The 18,895-nt window shown below is 44.1% G+C and overlaps 1 protein-coding gene across 1 annotated transcript in view; it reads right to left on the reverse strand.

The window, feature by feature from the left end:
* Positions 1–18,895, reverse strand: part of LOC139278097 (mucin-2-like) — a 138,402-nt gene that overhangs the window by 69,192 nt on the left and 50,315 nt on the right. The window contains exons 26-29 of the mRNA XM_070896755.1: positions 12,434–12,559; positions 11,294–11,435; positions 8,670–8,701; positions 8,282–8,317 (exon numbers count right to left, since the gene is read on the reverse strand). Of these exons, the coding sequence (XP_070752856.1) occupies positions 8,282–8,317; positions 8,670–8,701; positions 11,294–11,435; positions 12,434–12,559 (336 nt within the window). The remainder of the gene's footprint in view (positions 1–8,281; positions 8,318–8,669; positions 8,702–11,293; positions 11,436–12,433; positions 12,560–18,895) is intronic.

Below are 18,895 nucleotides of genomic sequence, written 5' to 3' on the forward strand. Positions count from 1 at the left end.
ACTAATAGGATTAGTACTGGCCATTCCGGTAATTATGGAAGGAGCTAGCCCAAAGGAAGTGTATGATGTACAAAACATAGGGATTATTAGAGAAGGTTTGTATGTAGCTTACCATATGCTGTAGCGTACGGAGACAGTTTGATGGGAACAAAATTGGAAGGATGTGTTAGTCATCAGGGCATCACGACATGCCCTCATAAAATTAGTTATGATCCTGAGGCGGCTTGCGGATTTAATATTACCAGTACACATGTAAATTGTACCATGGAACCGTGGATGCGCAATAGGGAAAGACACACGTGGTGTATGTAAGCAACGGAGAATACTATATAATGACGAATCAGAAATCCTTTAAGTATAATCAGCAGGAATGCCAGATCCTCACTGCTATATTTTGCTTTGTTCTGGAAATACCTGTTAGAATCAGAAAGGAGGAAGTAGTGGATATACATCAACGAGAGTCAACATCAAAACAGGTGTCAGGAGACATAATGGAGGAGCTCGCCAAGCACGTGAACATGTTTGGATATGAGGGGCCCCCGTTACCAGAACATCTCGTCAAACTATGAGAAACAGTTGCCAAGAGTCAGAGAGTCTACTACACTCAGGCAGAACAAACAGGACATTCAGAAGGATATCGAGGACATTAAGCTCACCACATAGTGGGATGACCTCTGGAACTGGGGACTGAACATTCAAATTCATCCTTGGATGAGGACAATATCTCATGTACTTATCGTGATTCAATTACTGATTGTGCTATATTTGTTGTGTTTGCAATGTGCTGCAGCAAGAAAACGAAAGACGCGACGATTAGTAAGAGCAATTAAGGCTAGGTCAACCTCGGGGCAGGAAAATCTTTATGAACAGAGGATGGACAAGGGGCGCACTTTTTGAGGTTTAGAGAGACACGTGATGGCACTCCAGGCTAGATGGCCACTAATCAAGGAAAATCGGAGAGTGTTCTTTAACAAATCTCAACGGTATGGACTACTTGTGTATAGCCAAGGGCCATAGGGGGGATTGTAGTAGTGTAAGGAATTATCGACAGATTGTATGTAAACTCGCTTATAAATGATAGGAAAATGAATTTTAGATTTTGAAGGAATACATAGAACATAGTGTGTTTAACTTTTAAAGAATGGTTGAGAAGGCCAATAAAGTCAAACCTGTAGAAACAAACACATTCCGAGAGGCAGAGATCACACATTCAAAGAAGCCAAAAGGATAGCGGCCACACAGCAAGCAATCTGATAAGGGTTAACAAATGTTTCTGTGATGTGACAGAACTAACTAAATTCCCATCTTTCATGTTAACAAATGTTTCTGTGCTCTGTGAATTGAATGTTTTCTTTAACTGAACCAAATGCGGTAACAAATTCCGTTATTTGTCTCTGTCTTACGTCTGTGTTATTTGTGGCAATTAAATTGCCATTTCAAATTGTAGCGACATTTGTGTTATTGTCACGGGTAGCGTTCTTGATCACTGTCACTTCAAAAGATTCGTTATAGGCTGGCCCACTAAAATCTGTACAAAGATCAGTGAGACTGTTGGAATTTTGAAGATTCTATCTTGGGCAACTAAGAACAGACCTTCCCCTGCATATGCCGGAATAAAATCATTTTGAACCTATCTCTGGGTCTGTCATCAATCGAGAGCGTCGATCCATTATTTCAGTGGATCCGTTCAGGAGAAAGGGAGATTTCTCCGTAACACGCTCCACTTCCTCTCGGGGAAACGGTGAACCCAATTTCGCTTCCGGGGCAAGACGTCTGTGCTGGGCACAGAATGTCCAGCCTCACAAAGGTTACCACTCCCAAACGGGGCATTATACAATTTTGGCCCTTGGGGGCAACAGAGGGCATCTTCCCTTTCTGCTTAACTGTTTCAGTCACCCACTCATTCTGAGCTTGATAGCCTGGTATGGCATATCACTACCAGTTATCTGGCAACTGCTTGCCATTGATACTACAGCCTAGCCCTGAATCCCTCTCTGCTTTAACATAGAAACATAGAAATTTACAATGCAGAAGGAGGCCATTTCGGCCCATCATGTCCACGCCGGCTGACAGAGCCGCACGGCCCTTGGTCAGCAGCCTTGAAGGTCACATATAAACCTATGAACAATGACGGAAAGGCAAAGAGCACCCAGCCCAACCAGTCTGCTTCACACAACTGCGACACCCTTTATACTGAAACATTCTACACTCCACCCCAACCGGAGCCATGTGATCTCCTGGGAGAGACAAAACCCAGATAAAAACCCAGGCCAATTTAGGGAGAAGAAAATCTGGAAAAATTCCTCTCTGACCCATCCAGGCGATCGAAACTAGTCCAGGAGATCACCCTGGCCGTATTCAATTCCCTGCAGTACTTACCATTATATCCGAGTCGGTCAACAAAAGGTCATCCAGTCTAATCCCAATTACCAGCTCTAGCTCCGTAACCCTGCAGGTTATGGCACTTTAAGTGCCTATCCAACCATCTCTTAAAAGTGGTCAGTGTTTCTGCATCCACCACTCTTCCAGGCAGCGAGTTCCAGATCCCCACAGCCCTCTGCATAAGGAAGCCCTCCCTCAAATCCCCTCTAAACCTTCCACCACCCACCTTAAAACTATGTCCCCTCGAAATAGACCCCATCACCAATGGAAATAGGCCCTTACTATCCACTATGTCCAGGCCCCTCAATATTTTGTACACCTCAATGAGGTCTCCTCTCAATCTCCTCTGTTCCAATGAGAACAAACGCAACCTATCCAATCTGTCCTCATAACTAAGATTCTCCAATCCAGGCAGCATCCTAGTAAATCTCCTCTGCATCCTCTCTAGTGCAATCACATCCTTCCTATAATACGGCGACCAGAACTGCACGCAGTACTCCAGCTGTGGCCTAACCAAAGTATTATGCAATTTAAGCATAACCTCCCTGCTCTTATATTCTATGCCTCGACCAATAAAGGCAAGCATTCCGCATGCCTTCTTAACCACCTTATCCACCTGGCCTGCTACTTTCAGGGATCTGTGGACAAGCACTCCAAGGTCCCTTTGTTCATCTACACTATTAAGTGGCCTTCCGCTTAATGTGTATACTCTTTCCTTATTAGTCCTCCCAAAGTGCATCACCTCACACTTCTCTGAATTAATTCGGTCCATCAGAAAACCTGGATACGAGCACCAAAAAAAGTCAAGATGATAACAGTGCACCATCTTACCATGCCAAGGATAAGGGCAACCGACATGTCTCAGTGAGTTTGAGTGGATTGCGCTGGGATGGGATTCACCAAGCATAAGTCAGCAGCAATAGTTTGAAGTGCCAAGAAAGGTCAAGGGAAGCACTAACCAAAGGGGCAGCTCACGCTCTAATGGAGATACAGAGTCCAGGGGCCCAGTATCTACAAAATAATTATTTCTGTGCAGTAGCCATTGCTGAAAGCAGTGGACTGGCAAAACATGTTGGATAATATGGTCGAGTCTACTAATAACTTATGTGGTCACCTCAATGCCTGTGTTAACTGAATCCCTCCCCCACACCCATTCCCCTGCCTCAGGAGTCTGTGTAATAACATGTTTAATAAATACTGGAGCCATGTAGGCCCAGGCTCAAATGAATCGGGGCTTCACTCAGCCCACTGATCGCCAAGAGTCTGCTGTCCCACAGGTCAGTAGGATTGCTGAGCTGCAGCCCAGTAGCAGGGACAGTCATGCAATGTAAATGGATAAGGATACTGTAATGTATGCACGTGTGAGTATGCTCACAGGTTTGTAAAGCTGTTGCATTGTGAGTGGCCTAGCCAGTCATGTGATGTTCACAAGACTCAATAAAACCTCAATCAGTTGAGTCTAGGTCATCCACGATTAGCTATGCAGTTGTGAGCCGAGTGGATGAACTGGTAATGTGTAGTGTGATTGTTAACCTTTGTTAATAAACCAACTAGTTCTTAATTGCAATGTTTTGCTATGAATTCTAAAGCAAAGAACCCATGGAACAAATACATTTCAGATACCATCTCTTATGATGGCACCTCTGTGCCCTTGCATCCCCCCAGAACCAATACCTGTCTCGGTGCTAGAAAGCAAATGGAACCAGACTGCCCTGACAGATGCTGAATTGTGTCACTTTGTAGCTGGCTCCTCTCAGATGGTTTACCAGGATTGTACCTGGGATGCGGGGACTTAGCTATGAGAGTCTGGGTCAACTTCAGATAGTTCCTTCCTCTAGCAGAATCCAGACCAAAAGGGGTATAATCTTAAAATTAGGACTACGCTAGTTAATGGCAAGCTCTTCACCATAACACCTTTACTGATGTCACAATATGTGTTTATGCGTAATTGCATTGGTTAGTTGATTTCTTGCTGTTATTTCATTAATTATGTATTTTGTTTATTATAGCGATCCAAAAATATTTGAAGCCAAAACGCTGTATTAATTTCAGATACATCTAAATACACAATGTCCTCAAAACTATGGTCCCCTCAATAAGGAATGGATTAAGTAGTTAAAAGAGTGAAATTCTGATCTTTCACTGCTCTGTCGGTTGAAGATAGGATAAAAGTATGAGTCAGAAGTCCAGTTTTTATATATATTGGAGGAAGCCATAACTTACCAATTGTTCCTTTTAAAGAAATATCAAAATATTTGAAGTCACTACACTCCAGCAGCTTCTACAGTATTTCGAGGGCTAGATTTACAATGGAAATGAAAATCGAGCGATTTCTATAATGGACAAACGATCCACATTGCCAATTTTACACCCGGGCTGATGAGCAAATAATGATAAAAACTTTTAACTACAACTACTAACTACTGCTTTGTGTGCTTGATGTAATTATCCATCTGAGGTGTGTAAATTCTTTCAGACCAACTTGTTTCAAGACATAGAGCTGATCATATGAATCTCTATAATCATCTCTCAATACTTCCTTATTAGGCTCCAGAGCCTCCAGAGCATCTCCATGTTTTCCTTATATCTCAGACCTCTATGTCTAGGGATCAGTCTTATGGCTCTTTGCTTGCAACATCTGAATGTTTCCTTTGTGTCTCAGTGACCAGAATTGGACCTCTTTTAACTTCATCTGAGCTTTTCTGCATCGTTCATGGAATATGCATCTTGCCCATTGTTCCTTCTGATGTGCAGTCATTTACGCCTGTCGTTTCTAAATTTATTCTGCCATTGTTCTGTTCATTTTTATATTTTGTCCAACTCATTATGTGATTTCTGAACCACCTGCTCTGATTCCACTGACCCTCCTAGTTTACCTGAGACTAAGTCATGGGTGTAATTTCTTACTGTGGCACTTTCCTGCAAAAGTTTAACAAATTCTATATTGTCATGGTCCCTATCGCTGCTTTTTTTTCACTAAGAGATGGGAGTATGCAACCAAAAGAACCAGTTTGCAACTGCACAGCGTCAACCTCCACAAACTCTTCCCTATTGAGTGGTGGGCCCTGTAGATACAAGGCTAGGACTTACATGAGTAGACAGGAGATGGGGAAGTTGCAATAATTTATGGTTAGAAGATTGGAAAGACCCCAAAAATGGAGTAGTGCCAGTACAATAAAACGTCTCTTACTAACTGTGTAGCAGGCAGTAGACCCAGCTGTACTCAGAAACAATACTCGATAATTATCTATGTCTATTAAAGTGTTTTACCATAACTGCATCTGCCTGTACCTTAATCTCTCTCTGATAGAAATTTCCATTCAAAATGCAGATTTTCATGTTGGAGGTGACAGACCTAATGATGTTGGTTTATGACTGGGTGTTGTGTAATGAGAGAGGATTAATTAGCAATCTCGTTGTGCGAGGCCACTTGGGGAAGAGTGACCATAATATGGTGGAATTCTGCATTAGGATGGAGAATGAAACAGTTAATTCAGAGACCATGGTCCAGAACTTAAAGAGGGGTAACTTTAAAGGTATGAGGCGTGACTTGGCGAGGATAGATTGGCGAATGATATTTAAGGGTTGACTGTGGATGGGCAATGGCAGACATTTAGAGACCGCATGGATGAACTACAACAATTGTACATTCCTGTCTGGCGTAAAAATAAAAAAGGGAAGGTGGCTCAACCGTGGCTATCAAGGGAAATCAGGGATAGTATTAAAGCCAAGGAAGTGGCATACAAATTGGCCAGAAATAGCAGCGAACCCGGGGACTGGGAGAAATTTAGAACTCAGCAGAGGAGGACAAAGAGTTTGATTAGGGCAGGGAAAATGGAATCCGAGAAGAAGCTTGCAGGGAACATTAAGACGGATTGCAAAAGTTTCCATAGATATGTAAAGAGAAAAAGGTTAGTAAAGACAAACGTAGGTCCCCTGCAGTCAGAATCAGGGGAAGTCATAACGGGGAACAAAGAAATGGCAGACCAATTGAACAAGTACTTTGGTTCGGTATTCATTAAGGAGGACACAAACAACCTTCCGGATATAAAAGGGGTCAGAGGGTCTAGTAAGGAGGAGGAACTGAGGGAAATCCTTATTAGTCGGGAAATTGTGTTGGGGAAATTGATGGGATTGAAGCCCGATAAATCCCCAGGGCCTGATGGACTGCATCCCAGAGTACTTAAGGAGGTGGCCTTGGAAATAGCGGATACATTGACAGTCATTTTCCAACATTCCATTGACTCTGGATCAGTTCCTATCGAGTGGAGGGTAGCCAATGTAACCCCACTTTTTAAAAAAGGAGGGTGAGAGAAAACAGGGAATTATAGACCGGTCAGCCTGACCTCAGTAGTGGGTAAAATGATGGAATCAATTATTAAGGATGTCATAGCAGCGCATTTGGAAAGAGGTGACATGATAGGTCCAAGTCAGCATGGATTTGTGAAAGGGAAATCATGCTTGACAAATCTTCTGGAATTTTTTGAGGATGTTTCCAGTAGAGTGGACAAGGGAGAACCAGTTGATGTGGTATATTTGGACTTTCAGAAGGCTTTCGACAAGGTCCCACACAAGAGATTAATGTGCAAAGTTAAAGCACATGGGATTGGGGGTAGTGTGCTGACATGGATTGATAACTGGTTGTCAGACCGGAAGCAAAGAGTAGGAGTAAATGGGTACTTTTCAGAATGGCAGGCAGTGACTATTGGGGTACCGCAAGATTCTGTGCTGGGGCCCCAGCTGTTTAGACTGTACATTAATGATTTAGACGAGGGGATTAAATGTAGTATCTCCAAATTTGTGGATGACACTAAGTTGGGTGGCAGTGTGAGCTGCGAGGAGGATGCTATGAGGCTGCAGAGTGACTTGGATAGGTTAGGTGAGTGGGCAAATGCATGGCAGATGAAGTATAATGTGGATAAATGTGAGGTTATCCACTTTGGTGGTAAAAACAGAGAGACAGACTATTATCTAAATGGTGACAGATTAGGTAAAGGGGAGGTGCAACGAGACCTGGGTGTCATGGTACATCAGTCATTGAAGGTTGGCATGCAGGTACAGCAGGTGGTTAAGAAAGCAAATGGCATATTGGCCTTCATAGCGAGGGGATTTGAGTACAGGGGCAGGGAGGTGTTGCTACAGTTGTACAGGGCCTTTGTGAGGCCACACCTGGAGTATTGTGCACAGTTTTGGTCTCCTAACTTGAGGAAGGACATTCTTGCTATTGAGGGAGTGCAGCGAAGGTTCACCAGACTGATTCCCGGGATGGCGGGACTGACCTATCAAGAAAGACTGGATCAACTGGGCTTGTATTCACTGGAGTTCAGAAGAATGAGAGGGGACCTCATAGAAACGTTTAACATTCTGACGGGGTTAGACAGGTTAGATGCAGGAAGAATGTTCCCAATGTTGGTGAAGTCCAGAACCAGGGGTCACAATCTAAGGATAAGGGGTAAGCCATTTAGGACCGAGATGAGGAGAAACTTCTTCACCCAGAGAGTGGTGAACCTGTGGAATTCTGTACCACAGAAAGTTGTTGAGGCCAATTCACTAAATATATTCAAAAAGGAGTTAGATGAAGTCCTTACTACGAGGGGGATCAAGGGGTATGGCGAGAAAGCAGGAATGGGGTACTGAAGTTGCATGTTCAGCCATGAACTCATTGAATGGCGGTGCAGGCTAGAAGGGCCGAATGGCCTACTCCTGCACCTATTTTCTATGTTTCTATGAAATAATTATCTCAAACATAAAAATCTGCAAATTGAATGGAAATATATATCTGTTGTTAATTCATTGTTCTATTTTCCTGCAGGAGTTGACTACATAGATAGAGCAGTGAAATGATGACTTTCTAACGGTCTTGAGCATACCTGTATTTGTAAAAGAAGTCATCACTTACCAGTTGTCGAGCTGGTGGTTGTATCTTCTGGTATTCCTGAAAAACAAGAAAAACATTCAAAGATTCAAAGTACTGAAGATGGCACTTACAGACTTTTATCATACGCCAATGCTAGTGGCCTCCTCCAAGTTGACCTTGGAGCTGCTCATGTTCTGTCACCATCACAAATTCTCAAGGTGCCATCGACGCTTTTGTTCATGAAGCATTCAGATAAATATCTGTGATTTCAAGCTTTAAAGTTTGACTTGAAAACTAAGTTGATATGTTGCACTCACTATTGTATTGATATGATGTAAATAACTATTCTTAGGGATCCCACCATTTAACAATGTATTGATCTACTATATAAGACATAATAACTGCTTACTAAAAACAATAATTTACTTACTTCTACATGTAACATTTCCGGAGTTGCATTCACTGCCAAACAAAAGAGAAAAAGACTTCAGTTCAACCCCCTGACCCACACTGTTCCGAGAGTAAGCACAGTCACGCCAAGAAACCTGAGAATTTCAATGTACTCCTCCCACAAGCAGCATGGAATCAAAATGTACAGTGGCTTCATAAAGTAGATATGTGATTATATACTGCATTTATACAATGATTTCAGAAATGTGTCTTAAGAAACCAATAAAAAGGCTAAAAGAAAGAATGATTCTGCTCTAATTCTTATTAACAAAAACAGAATGAATTATTTTAATTAGATTTACTTTTTTTAATTGAATTATGTAAAGCTGTTGGCACCAGAAATTGTAGTCCGTTGGGGTACTTATAGATGTTGCTGATATTTTTCTCTGTAATGTTGATAATGGTGATGTAGGCAAATACAAAAAGCTTTACTGAGAAACCTGATATTTCCTTTTCCTCCAGAGCGCGAGGTACAAAATACACTGCAACTGACCTGAACTGTTTGGAATTTTGGGTTGACATTATTAGGATGGTGCTGACGTGCTCCTGGCGAGGCAGAAAGCCAGCCTCTGCTTTAAACCTCAAGAGACCGACAGCAGCAGTATTGACCACTGTCTTGGGGTCCTTAGCCTTCTGTCCAAGACAGCAGCCACAAGGCCTCCATCCCGAGAATTCAATGGGACCTTGTGTGGAAAGAAGAACACATGTTTTTAGGCCTCCATGAGCTTGTCCCCTCAGGCCCTCCAATGTGACGGGGCCAGGCACAAGGGCTACTCTTCTGGTGCCCATCCATATGGAAATTCAACCAACGTTCCTATATTGAAATGAGGCGCGAATGGCATTAGGCCTTTCTTCCCACAGTTCAATGCCATCATAGTGCCTGCACTATTTTAGGTGAAGACTCTTCACACAACCTTGGATGCTCTGGAAATCAAGACGGAATGTAAAAGAGGTGCAGACAGACCCGGGGGCAGCGGGGGGTGGGGGGGGCAATTCTGTTGTGCCCCGTTTGGGGTCGGTAACATCCACAAGGCGGGACTTTTTGCACCAGGCGCGGAAGAACCGCCCTGCTCTCGAAATTGAGGTTACCGGCCCCAAGAGGAAGTAAAGCGCAAAGGAATGCGCTCCACTTCGTCTCTGGGGCGTTAATGGGGCGGAAGCAGAGGGAGTAAGGCGCAGCACTATGCACTGGGCCCGTAGTCTTGACGCGTAGGAGGGGCTCTCCGCTTCATTAAAGGGGAAGGCCCAAACTGCAAACTCAGCGGGATCCTACCTGGACCACAGGGGGAGTGGGATGCTGTGCAACCAGCCCGGACCTCAAGCAGGGTGCCGTGCTGCCAGATGACGGCACTGACCTTGCGTTCAGGAAAATGATGACATTAATTTCCAAGATGACCGACACCTCCCCTTTAAGTAGCACCCTGTGAGCCTCCTGCCACCGTGTTCATGTCCCCTAAAGATGTCGCTGTCATCACCCAGTGCAAAATCTGGGTGCTGCGCATGGTAATGACATCATCGCCGGGGCAGCAGAGCAGGGCGCTCCCGGTTACTGCCGCTGCTAAATTCCCGTGGAATTTAGCAGGTCATTAGTGGCACCGCGCCCAGATGAAAAGTCCTTTGCACCCCTTTAGCGCCCCCCTGGGGGCACTTACGGGAGGCGCAGATGAGCACAATTGCTCTGCCCCCAGTGTCATTGGTCTCTGCTTCTTTTCCCTCTCTTTTGCAGTTGGGAACTCAGCAGTTCCCATTGCGCATAGGGGAGAAATATCCATCACATAAATTGGAGCACCAAAACTTTGCATCCAGGAAAGACCATCAAATCAATCAATGCTCACTGTCCCCAATCGCTAACTCTTGGGGTAGGTTATGACCAGAGGAAAAACAATGTGGCTAATTACATTTTAAAAAGCTCTGGGAAATTCCTCCATCTCTCTAGGTAGGCTGTTACATATCTATCACAGTTTGAAGAAGCTACATCTTAACTGTACAGCCTGATCTTTCTTTGTTTTTGTCCTGTTTACAATGAGGTCCCCTCCCTTGGTCCCCTTGTTGGGGTTTTGTTCCACAGAAACTAGTACCTTATCCAAATGGCCATCATCCAACTGTGAGCCCTGACAGTACATGTTGGCTATTTGGCCACAATATGCATTTCAGCCATGCCAATTCTATTTTCACCCTATGCTCACCCACACAACATGATTCACGAAGCAGAAAACAAAACTCTTCTTCAATCGTGCCTTTGATTGCTTCCCCTGACTCTTCCCCAACTCTTGCTCAGCATCCATTTCCATCCACATTTTCCAAAGTTCATTGGAAACCTTCCATATAATTTCAAGTTGCTGTTGTGATGGGGGGCTGGAGTGGGGCACTCTAGTTTCATTTTTTTATGGATGAACTAGAATCGGTCAAATGGTTCGCCTCGCCCATATCTTGTGATCGAAAGTTCCACTGACTAAAATAATGTGCTCCAGCATGTGAGTTATAATTCAGCAAAATCAAAAGTAACCCACTATTTACCCATTCTTAATTACAATTCTAACTTTAACGTTCTACGTCAGAAGCAGAGATTGGTGAAAGAATAAAATGCAGCTATAGATACTTTACCATTCTTCACAGTCATTCCTTGTTACTTCACCAGGTTGCAATATTTCTCCATTATAATAACATGTACAATCAGGTAGCGTAACGCACTTCATTATATTTTCATCCAAATAAGGCGCACTCACTGGGCACTTTGCATAACAGCCTATATTAGATAACAATAAGCAGTGTGTAATGCTGAGAATTTTTAAATTACATCGTCACTGTTGAACCTATCTATGCTTACAATCAAATTACATTTGTAAGTCATGGGATTCTAAGCTTTGTTTCCATTTATGATTCTTTCATAAATAATTAGTTATTCAAAATGAAAATCAGCACCTCAAAATTGTCAACTCCCATTAAATATTGGCAAATTAAAGTTATTTTGTTTCATAGAAGTTAGCAGAAATATCCTTTTTCCTTTTTATCAAGCTGTAAAATATATATAACAAAAGTAATAGCATAATGATTTCATGTGAAAGAAATACTAATTATTAACTAAATATAAAGGGCTAGAAATTAGCCAGTGTAACACACGTCTTAATGCGATTTTTTTCGTGTTAAAAGTGCTTTTTTATTGTTAAAAGAAACCTCACAAAATTCTCCAAAGGTTAAGAATGACGGTTTCAAAATGTCGCCAAAAAGCGGATCGACATATGTAAAAAAACACACCGCTTAAATTTGGTCGTTTGGCGAACCGGTATTCAGGTGAAAAAACAACGCTTGAGAAAAGCAGGCGTTGCAGCCTCAGAAACATCGGTAAGTAGGAAAGCCTACAAAAAAAGGAAGTTGAAGTTTAAAAAAAAAATTTCAGTGATTGATTCCTTAAAGGTATTGTTAATGTTTTCTGATTTTTTATTTTTGGAGAAGAATTTTTGTGTTCTCCCCTGTATTTTTGGCGATATTGGCCTCCCGGTAAAGTTAGCAAGGACGGCGGTTTCCAACACGGATCCTCCAGCAACGCAGATTTTTATCGACAGGCGTATTTTTTGGCCAAATTTACCCCATTAAAAAATGGAGACATTTTTGTTCTTATTTTGTAACAAAAATTATGTTAAAAAACAAATTATCGACAGGCTGACGAATTTCTACCCCAAATTATCTGAACACACAAACAGGAATACTATCTTAAGTATGAATGAATAATATTGCAGTTTAAACCTTCAAGTATTGCAGAGAATTTCTTTCCAATGTAATGGTCCGAGCATGTTTTTGTTGTTAATGTTCCACATGGGTGATAGTGCCAGCTACATTCATCGGGATTGTTATAATAGTCGCAATACACAGCTGGAAAACAGGAGTTAATATGTAGTCACATTTATTTCCTTTAGTCAACTAAAGCAAATGGCATAATCTCAGAAAAATCCACATAGAATGTTAGTTTTGTGAAAATATTGTTTATTATAGCAACAAAAGGAGGCCATTTGGCCCAAGGAACTGGTTACATTTAGAAAAGATACCTTTATCATCTTAATCCAAATTCCTTGTTATTTATCTATCTCCTTAATACTCTTACTAACTATCTATCTCCTTTTTAAAAGCCTTAATTTACTTTTCATCTGCAACTTTCTGGGACAGTGCATTCCATATTCTCACAAACCTTTGAGAAAATAAGATTTTCTGGATTCACTTAACCAGTCTAGCTGCGATTTTAAAAGGCGGGGCTGGATTTTCAGGTTTTCTCCGCTCCGTCTTTTGCCCGGAGCAGCAGCAATGGTGGCGGTGAGATGTTTTGGCCGGGTGGTCAGCCTCCAGCATCCTGCAGCGATCCTTGGGTCCGGTTTTGCGGCGGCACAGAGCAGCCCCCTCTAGGGTGCAATGCCCCTAGTTGCGACACCAGTGCGAGTTTGAACACTTGCCTGACCTATCCGCCTGAAGTGTGCCTCGCACTGACTGCCTGGGAAATCAGGGCGGTCCAACCATCCATCGGCGAAGACGTAAGTAATGGACTACTAAGGTAAGTGTGGTTGTTTTTCTTATAATTTTTTTTTGCGATTTGTGTTCTGGTAGTTGTGGGAGCGAAAGCCTACATTTCTGAAACGCTTTGCTTCGGCGCAGTCTGGAGAAATCGGAATAAAAGTTGAAGATTGAAGTTTGGATTAAAACAGAGGATGTTTGGATCGAAACAGGCTGCTACGATGATGTGGAGACATTTAGCCATTCAAATGTGTCTATCTGATCACCTGTGTGTTTACAATACTTCATGGTGGGAGTCGATTTATCGCAGTGAGACATGACTTCAGGATAATGAGTAGCTGGTCATTTATCTGTATGTTAACTATTTGTATGAACCATTTGTTACTATGTGAGGAAACAATCTGGTTTGTGTATAGTAATTCAGAAATTCAGTAATTCAGTCTCATCGCAGAAATCAAGCGCAGGCAGCGAAAAGAGCGGGCGGCAAACCTGTCCCACCCTACGACTATCTGTCCCACCTGTGACAGGGACTGTGGTTCTCATATTGGACTGTTCAGCCACATAAGGACTCATTTTTAGAGTGGAAGCAAGTCTTCCTCGATTCCGAGGGACTGCCTATGATGATGATGATGATGAGTAATTCAGAAAGCAGTTCGTTGTGATTTCAGGTCAATGGCATTTGAGTCTACATCGTCTGCATGTTAATTGTCTGTATGTACTATGCAAGGAAACGAGTTCAAACGCTTTTTAGGTATAAGATGGAACTGGTCTTTGTTAGACACACACATTAGACACTAGACACTGGACATTCGGAAGGTGTGCGCCTCACAAGCAGCCATTGGAAATCGGAACAATTAGAAAGTTGGCTTGTGACGTCTTTGTGTCTTAGTAGCATTCATACTGGGTTTGCTTTGTATGAATGTTTAAATAAAAGACCTGGGGCTAGACCTCTGCTTTGTTTGCATGCTTAACGTCCATTTAACGCCCATTTTACCGCTGAAATGATGCATAACGCCCATATATCACCCATTTTGGCACAAAATGGAAAGTGACGGGTTTTTTTAGGAGACTTATCGGCGAGTGTTATTTTCACAATGGGCTCAACGCCAACAAAAAATATTACCGCCCGGCCACTTTTTTGGGGCGGAATCAGCAGAATAGGCGATTTCAACGCCCATATTATCACCCAGCGTTACTTTCCTCACGGAATTAATGCCGAGATTCAATATTAACATCCGGTGTCTGTTTTTTGTCGTAAAGAGCATATTTATCCAAACAAGCGGCCATGGAGATCGCCCATCGTCACTTTCATCAGCTCGCACACATATCGTCCAGAATATCGCCCCCTCAAAAAACCTCCTACAAAAAGTGGAGCTAACCGGGACGGACGCCAACGGTGTGGCTGGCATTTATTAAATCCCACTCTTACGTGAGGAGCTGATATCGGAAAGATTTGCCTCAAGAGCACTGATGTGAGTGACAATGCTGACACACTGCTGTGTGTGTGAAGCTCAGACATCAATGGTGCCCATCACCTTAGTGCCAGTTAAAGTTTACGTTGATTGATGTTGAGTTGTAGTTAACCCTTTCATGGTAAGGAATCACCAGTGTGTAACGATCCAGCTATCTGAGACAATGCGCAACAAGGTTATGTTCAATGCCAAAAGTTTAACAGCAACATTGGTCTGAAATCATAAGTATCACAGCCAATAATACCCAATCCCCACCCACATCCAACTTTTTTCACGATTGACATAAATCACATGTTTAACATGTCCACCAACACAGAGTACAAAGGCAAAGCAGGAGCGTGGTCCCCAGCCCCCATACATTGCAACAAATTGCATACACCCAGATGGAGATATAACACAGCCATCACCTGTGCACATGCACCTCACTTTCCTTCCCCCCTGTCCCTTTTTTCCCCACCTCTACCCCTTCCCCTCCTCGCTCCACGGCGCCTGGCCGAGGAGCTCCTCAGGCGGTGCCTCATTGGGGGGGATGAAGGCAGGTGCGGTCGTTGCATGGGTACGGGAGCGGAGGGTACCGAGGGGGCAACATTCTCTGATGCAGAAGCAGGATCTTGGTCCTTGCTCTCATCTGTCGTTCGCAGTGGTGGGGCGGAACCTAGGTGTGGAGTGACGCGCTCGGGAACCACTGGGAGGCCTGTGGCGGCAGTGTTGCTGGCTATCGCATCCAGGGACTCCGCTATGCGCAGAATGTACTCGGTCATGGTGACCAGGTGCCAGGATATGCCCCCCAATGCCTCAATGAGCTGGTCACCAATGTCCACAGTCCACTTGGACAACTGTACCATCTCTCCGCTGTTATGTCGCACTCGTGGAACAGACCTGCCATGTCCACGAGGCCTCGCGGGGTCGGCGCCGTCCTGGGGACAGATGGGGTGGCCTGTGGAGAAGTGCTTGGGGCTGGCACCCCAAGAGTGGAGGTGGGAATGACCGGAGGACCAATAGATGGCCTTGGAGTGGAATGGCTTCTGGAGCGTGGTGATGCAGGTTCTTCGAAGTCCGTGCTCTCATCCATCGAGAACAGACCCAACAGATTGACAGGTGACAATCGGAGCTCCTCAGCACCAGATATAGTAGGATCGTCCGCTGACTCCTGCCCCGCGCCCCACCTTCTGGCCTCTGTGGCCTTGCCTGGGACCGCGCTGCTGGCTGAGCTGCAAAACACAAATGAGGTTATTAGAGGAGAAGGGGGTGCTAGGGTGACAAGGTGAGTCCAGCGCTACACACAGCATATGCCGACAAAAGCACCACCGCTCTCAAAATCATCGCAGACATCACATTTTATGACCATCAACACATTGTGCATTGCAATGATTTTCATGAGGCCAGCATTATTTATATGATACTTTTAGAAATTATCTATCATATGATTGTTCAGATATGAGTTGGTGTGGCATCTATTAATTTTAGATCACGCAATGGTGTAAGTTTTACTCGTGGCATCACTTCAGGGTCTGCAGATGCGTCCGTGGCTGTCCGGGGGTCCTTCCCCACGACTGCGAGCACTCGCTCCTCCATCTCAGTGATGTCGCTGGGGACTGGTGGCCACCCCACCCGTTTGCCTCTGCACGGACCTCGTTGTCGATAACTTCTTTTGTAAAAGATACCAGGATGACACGGTATGAGATCATTGCGTGATATCATTGCTAGGTACCGTCACAGAGACTGATACAAGACATAACCGACAGATGTAATCATGATTATTATGATTATTATCATTCTTTACCTAAAGGCATACACCACCGCAGGCTTTGAGTAAAACATTCCCGGTAAAAGTGCAAGACCTCACATCTGCTGATAGTCACTCATGAGTTACAAATCAAATTTTATAAATACATAAGTACACGTAAATCAATGTAATACTTACTCTTGTGGATCTCACAAAGTCGTTCCATCGTTTGCAATATTGGTTGCCCTCACGTATCTCGTTGGTCGCTGACGAGACCACCTCTGCTATCTCGGTCCATATCTTCTGGTAGGCCTTTGGGTTGGACTTCCAACGCCCTCCCTGTGTCAAATCACCCCAGCATGACTCGATGACCTGCAGGAGGGAGGTATTTGCCTCATCCGAGAACCTCCTGGCTCTTTTGAGGCCTCCAATGTGCTCCTCTCCCACCTCACTGCTCTCTCCAGCATCAGACTCCACAGCGTGCTGTGATGCCTCCTCCTCTCCCTCCATTATAGGGCAAATTCGGTCAAATATGTGGTTGGCAACAAGCTAATTTTTGTTTTCCTACTTGCTGTGAAGCTCTAAAGTCTTCCTCCTTCCCCCCAAAGCAGCCACACCACACCCAGACACGCCTTCAGTCCCTCTCTCTCTGTTTCCTCTTCTGCGCATGTCACGGTGACCCTTCCCCTCCAGAATCGCGGGAATCGAGCGTTGCCACACCGTTGCTAAGGACGGCCACACTTTACGGCAGGTCAGAAAAATTTAACGCTTTCGCCCATTTGACATCGCTAGCGGTAACGGCCATTTTCAAAAATGTAAACTAGGCGTTTTGAGAATGGGCGAGAAGCCGGCGATCTGAAAACCCTTTTTTACCATCCACGCCGGAAATAACGCCCATTTTTGGGTGATAACCACAAAAGTGGGGGGTTCTAGCCCCTGATCCTGCCATTACTACAACTGCGTGTGTGTAATTCGGTGTTTAAAGCAATGAAGCAAAAAGAGCAAGAAAGCTGTACAACAGTGGTGTGGGCAATGTTTTGGGAAAGTTTTAGTGGCTTATATTTAGGTTGCCCGCCGCCTCCCCCCCCACCCCCGCAGGCGTCTCTCGGAGCATTCCCGGTGTACAAAGCCTCCCTTAGCGCTGTGATCCCTGATGCAGGGCCCAGCTGCCCAAACTTACCTACTAAGGCGCAAACTATTCCTGGGCGCTAACTTTCCTGCCCCATCGCCATTATCACCCTAAAATCATCAAAGCCGAAAATCCAGCCCTAAATCCCTTTGTTCTGGATTACCCAACTAATGGAAAGAGTTATTTCTTCTCCACTCTGTCGATTCCTTTCATTATTTTAAACACCTTGGTTAGATCATCCCTTAACCAACCAAGTGTCAGGACAACATAATCCAAGTTTACCAGGTCTAAGTCCCTTTATTCCAGGTAATATCCTGATAAGTCGTCACCTGACTTTCTCCAAGGCCAGTATATCTTCTTAAGGTAGGCATCCATATCTGACTAAAATAGGGCTGGTTCCTTGTGCTTGTGTTCCCAGTGGGAGTGGTGCTCAAAGGGCATGCATCAAAGGAAATTGCAGACACACAGCTTAAGATTTTCTGCCCATTAAAATGAAAGGATATAAAATCATAACTTACATGCTTGCGATTTCTTGCAATGCACTCCCTCTGAGCACAGAATCCGGCTTAAATATTCCAAGTGAAATCTCGCCAGTACTTCAGTACTAATTTTTCCTGTTATGTCTTTAGATGCTCTGATAATGACTCCACGAGGCAATATGTTGTACTTGTACTGGAGTGACCTTAGTCCTTTATTGATAACTCCAGAGTGAGGATCACACCTGGTGGCCTGCCTTTTATACTAGGCTTGGCACACCTGTACAGGTAACCTACAAGTCTCCCATTGAGGTGCCCCCTGGTGGCACACCTTGTAATAGTACAAACAGTAACCATGTAGGATACATGACATCACTCTCCCCCAAGTCCTTAGTGCAAATCGCCTTCATGCATTGACTGTACTCTGGGCTTAGCTCTATCTGGTTGACCTTTGGAGGGTCGTTTCCATCTTGGGTGAGTAGGTGGTGTTTCGTTGGCAGTAGAGGTGCTGGTGGTTTCTGTTTGTGCATCCATGACCACTCCATTCTCTCCCACCCCACCCACATATAAATTATGCCGGTGGCTCATTACATTCATAGACATTCAAGTCCAAAAGAAAAAATTTGCATTTACATTGTTACATTTGTGGTACAGTTGTGAGGCAAGTACATTTGACTGGTGAGGTACATACTTGATATATACTTGGAATCAGTACTGGTGTGTGAAGACAATCTAGTACCAGAACTGCTGGGTGGTGTCCAGGTAGTCTGGTGGCAGTGCAGTGCCCAGTGCTGGCAGTTGCCAAGTTGCCTGCTCTCGGGACTTTTGCCGTTGCTTCTATCGTCTGGCAGATTCACAGATGTCTGTGACCTCCCTGTCCTTTCCTTGCGCCCCGGGTCACTG

The sequence above is a fragment of the Pristiophorus japonicus genome, chromosome 13 (assembly GCF_044704955.1).
Source record: "Pristiophorus japonicus isolate sPriJap1 chromosome 13, sPriJap1.hap1, whole genome shotgun sequence".
NCBI lineage: Eukaryota > Metazoa > Chordata > Chondrichthyes > Pristiophoridae > Pristiophorus > Pristiophorus japonicus.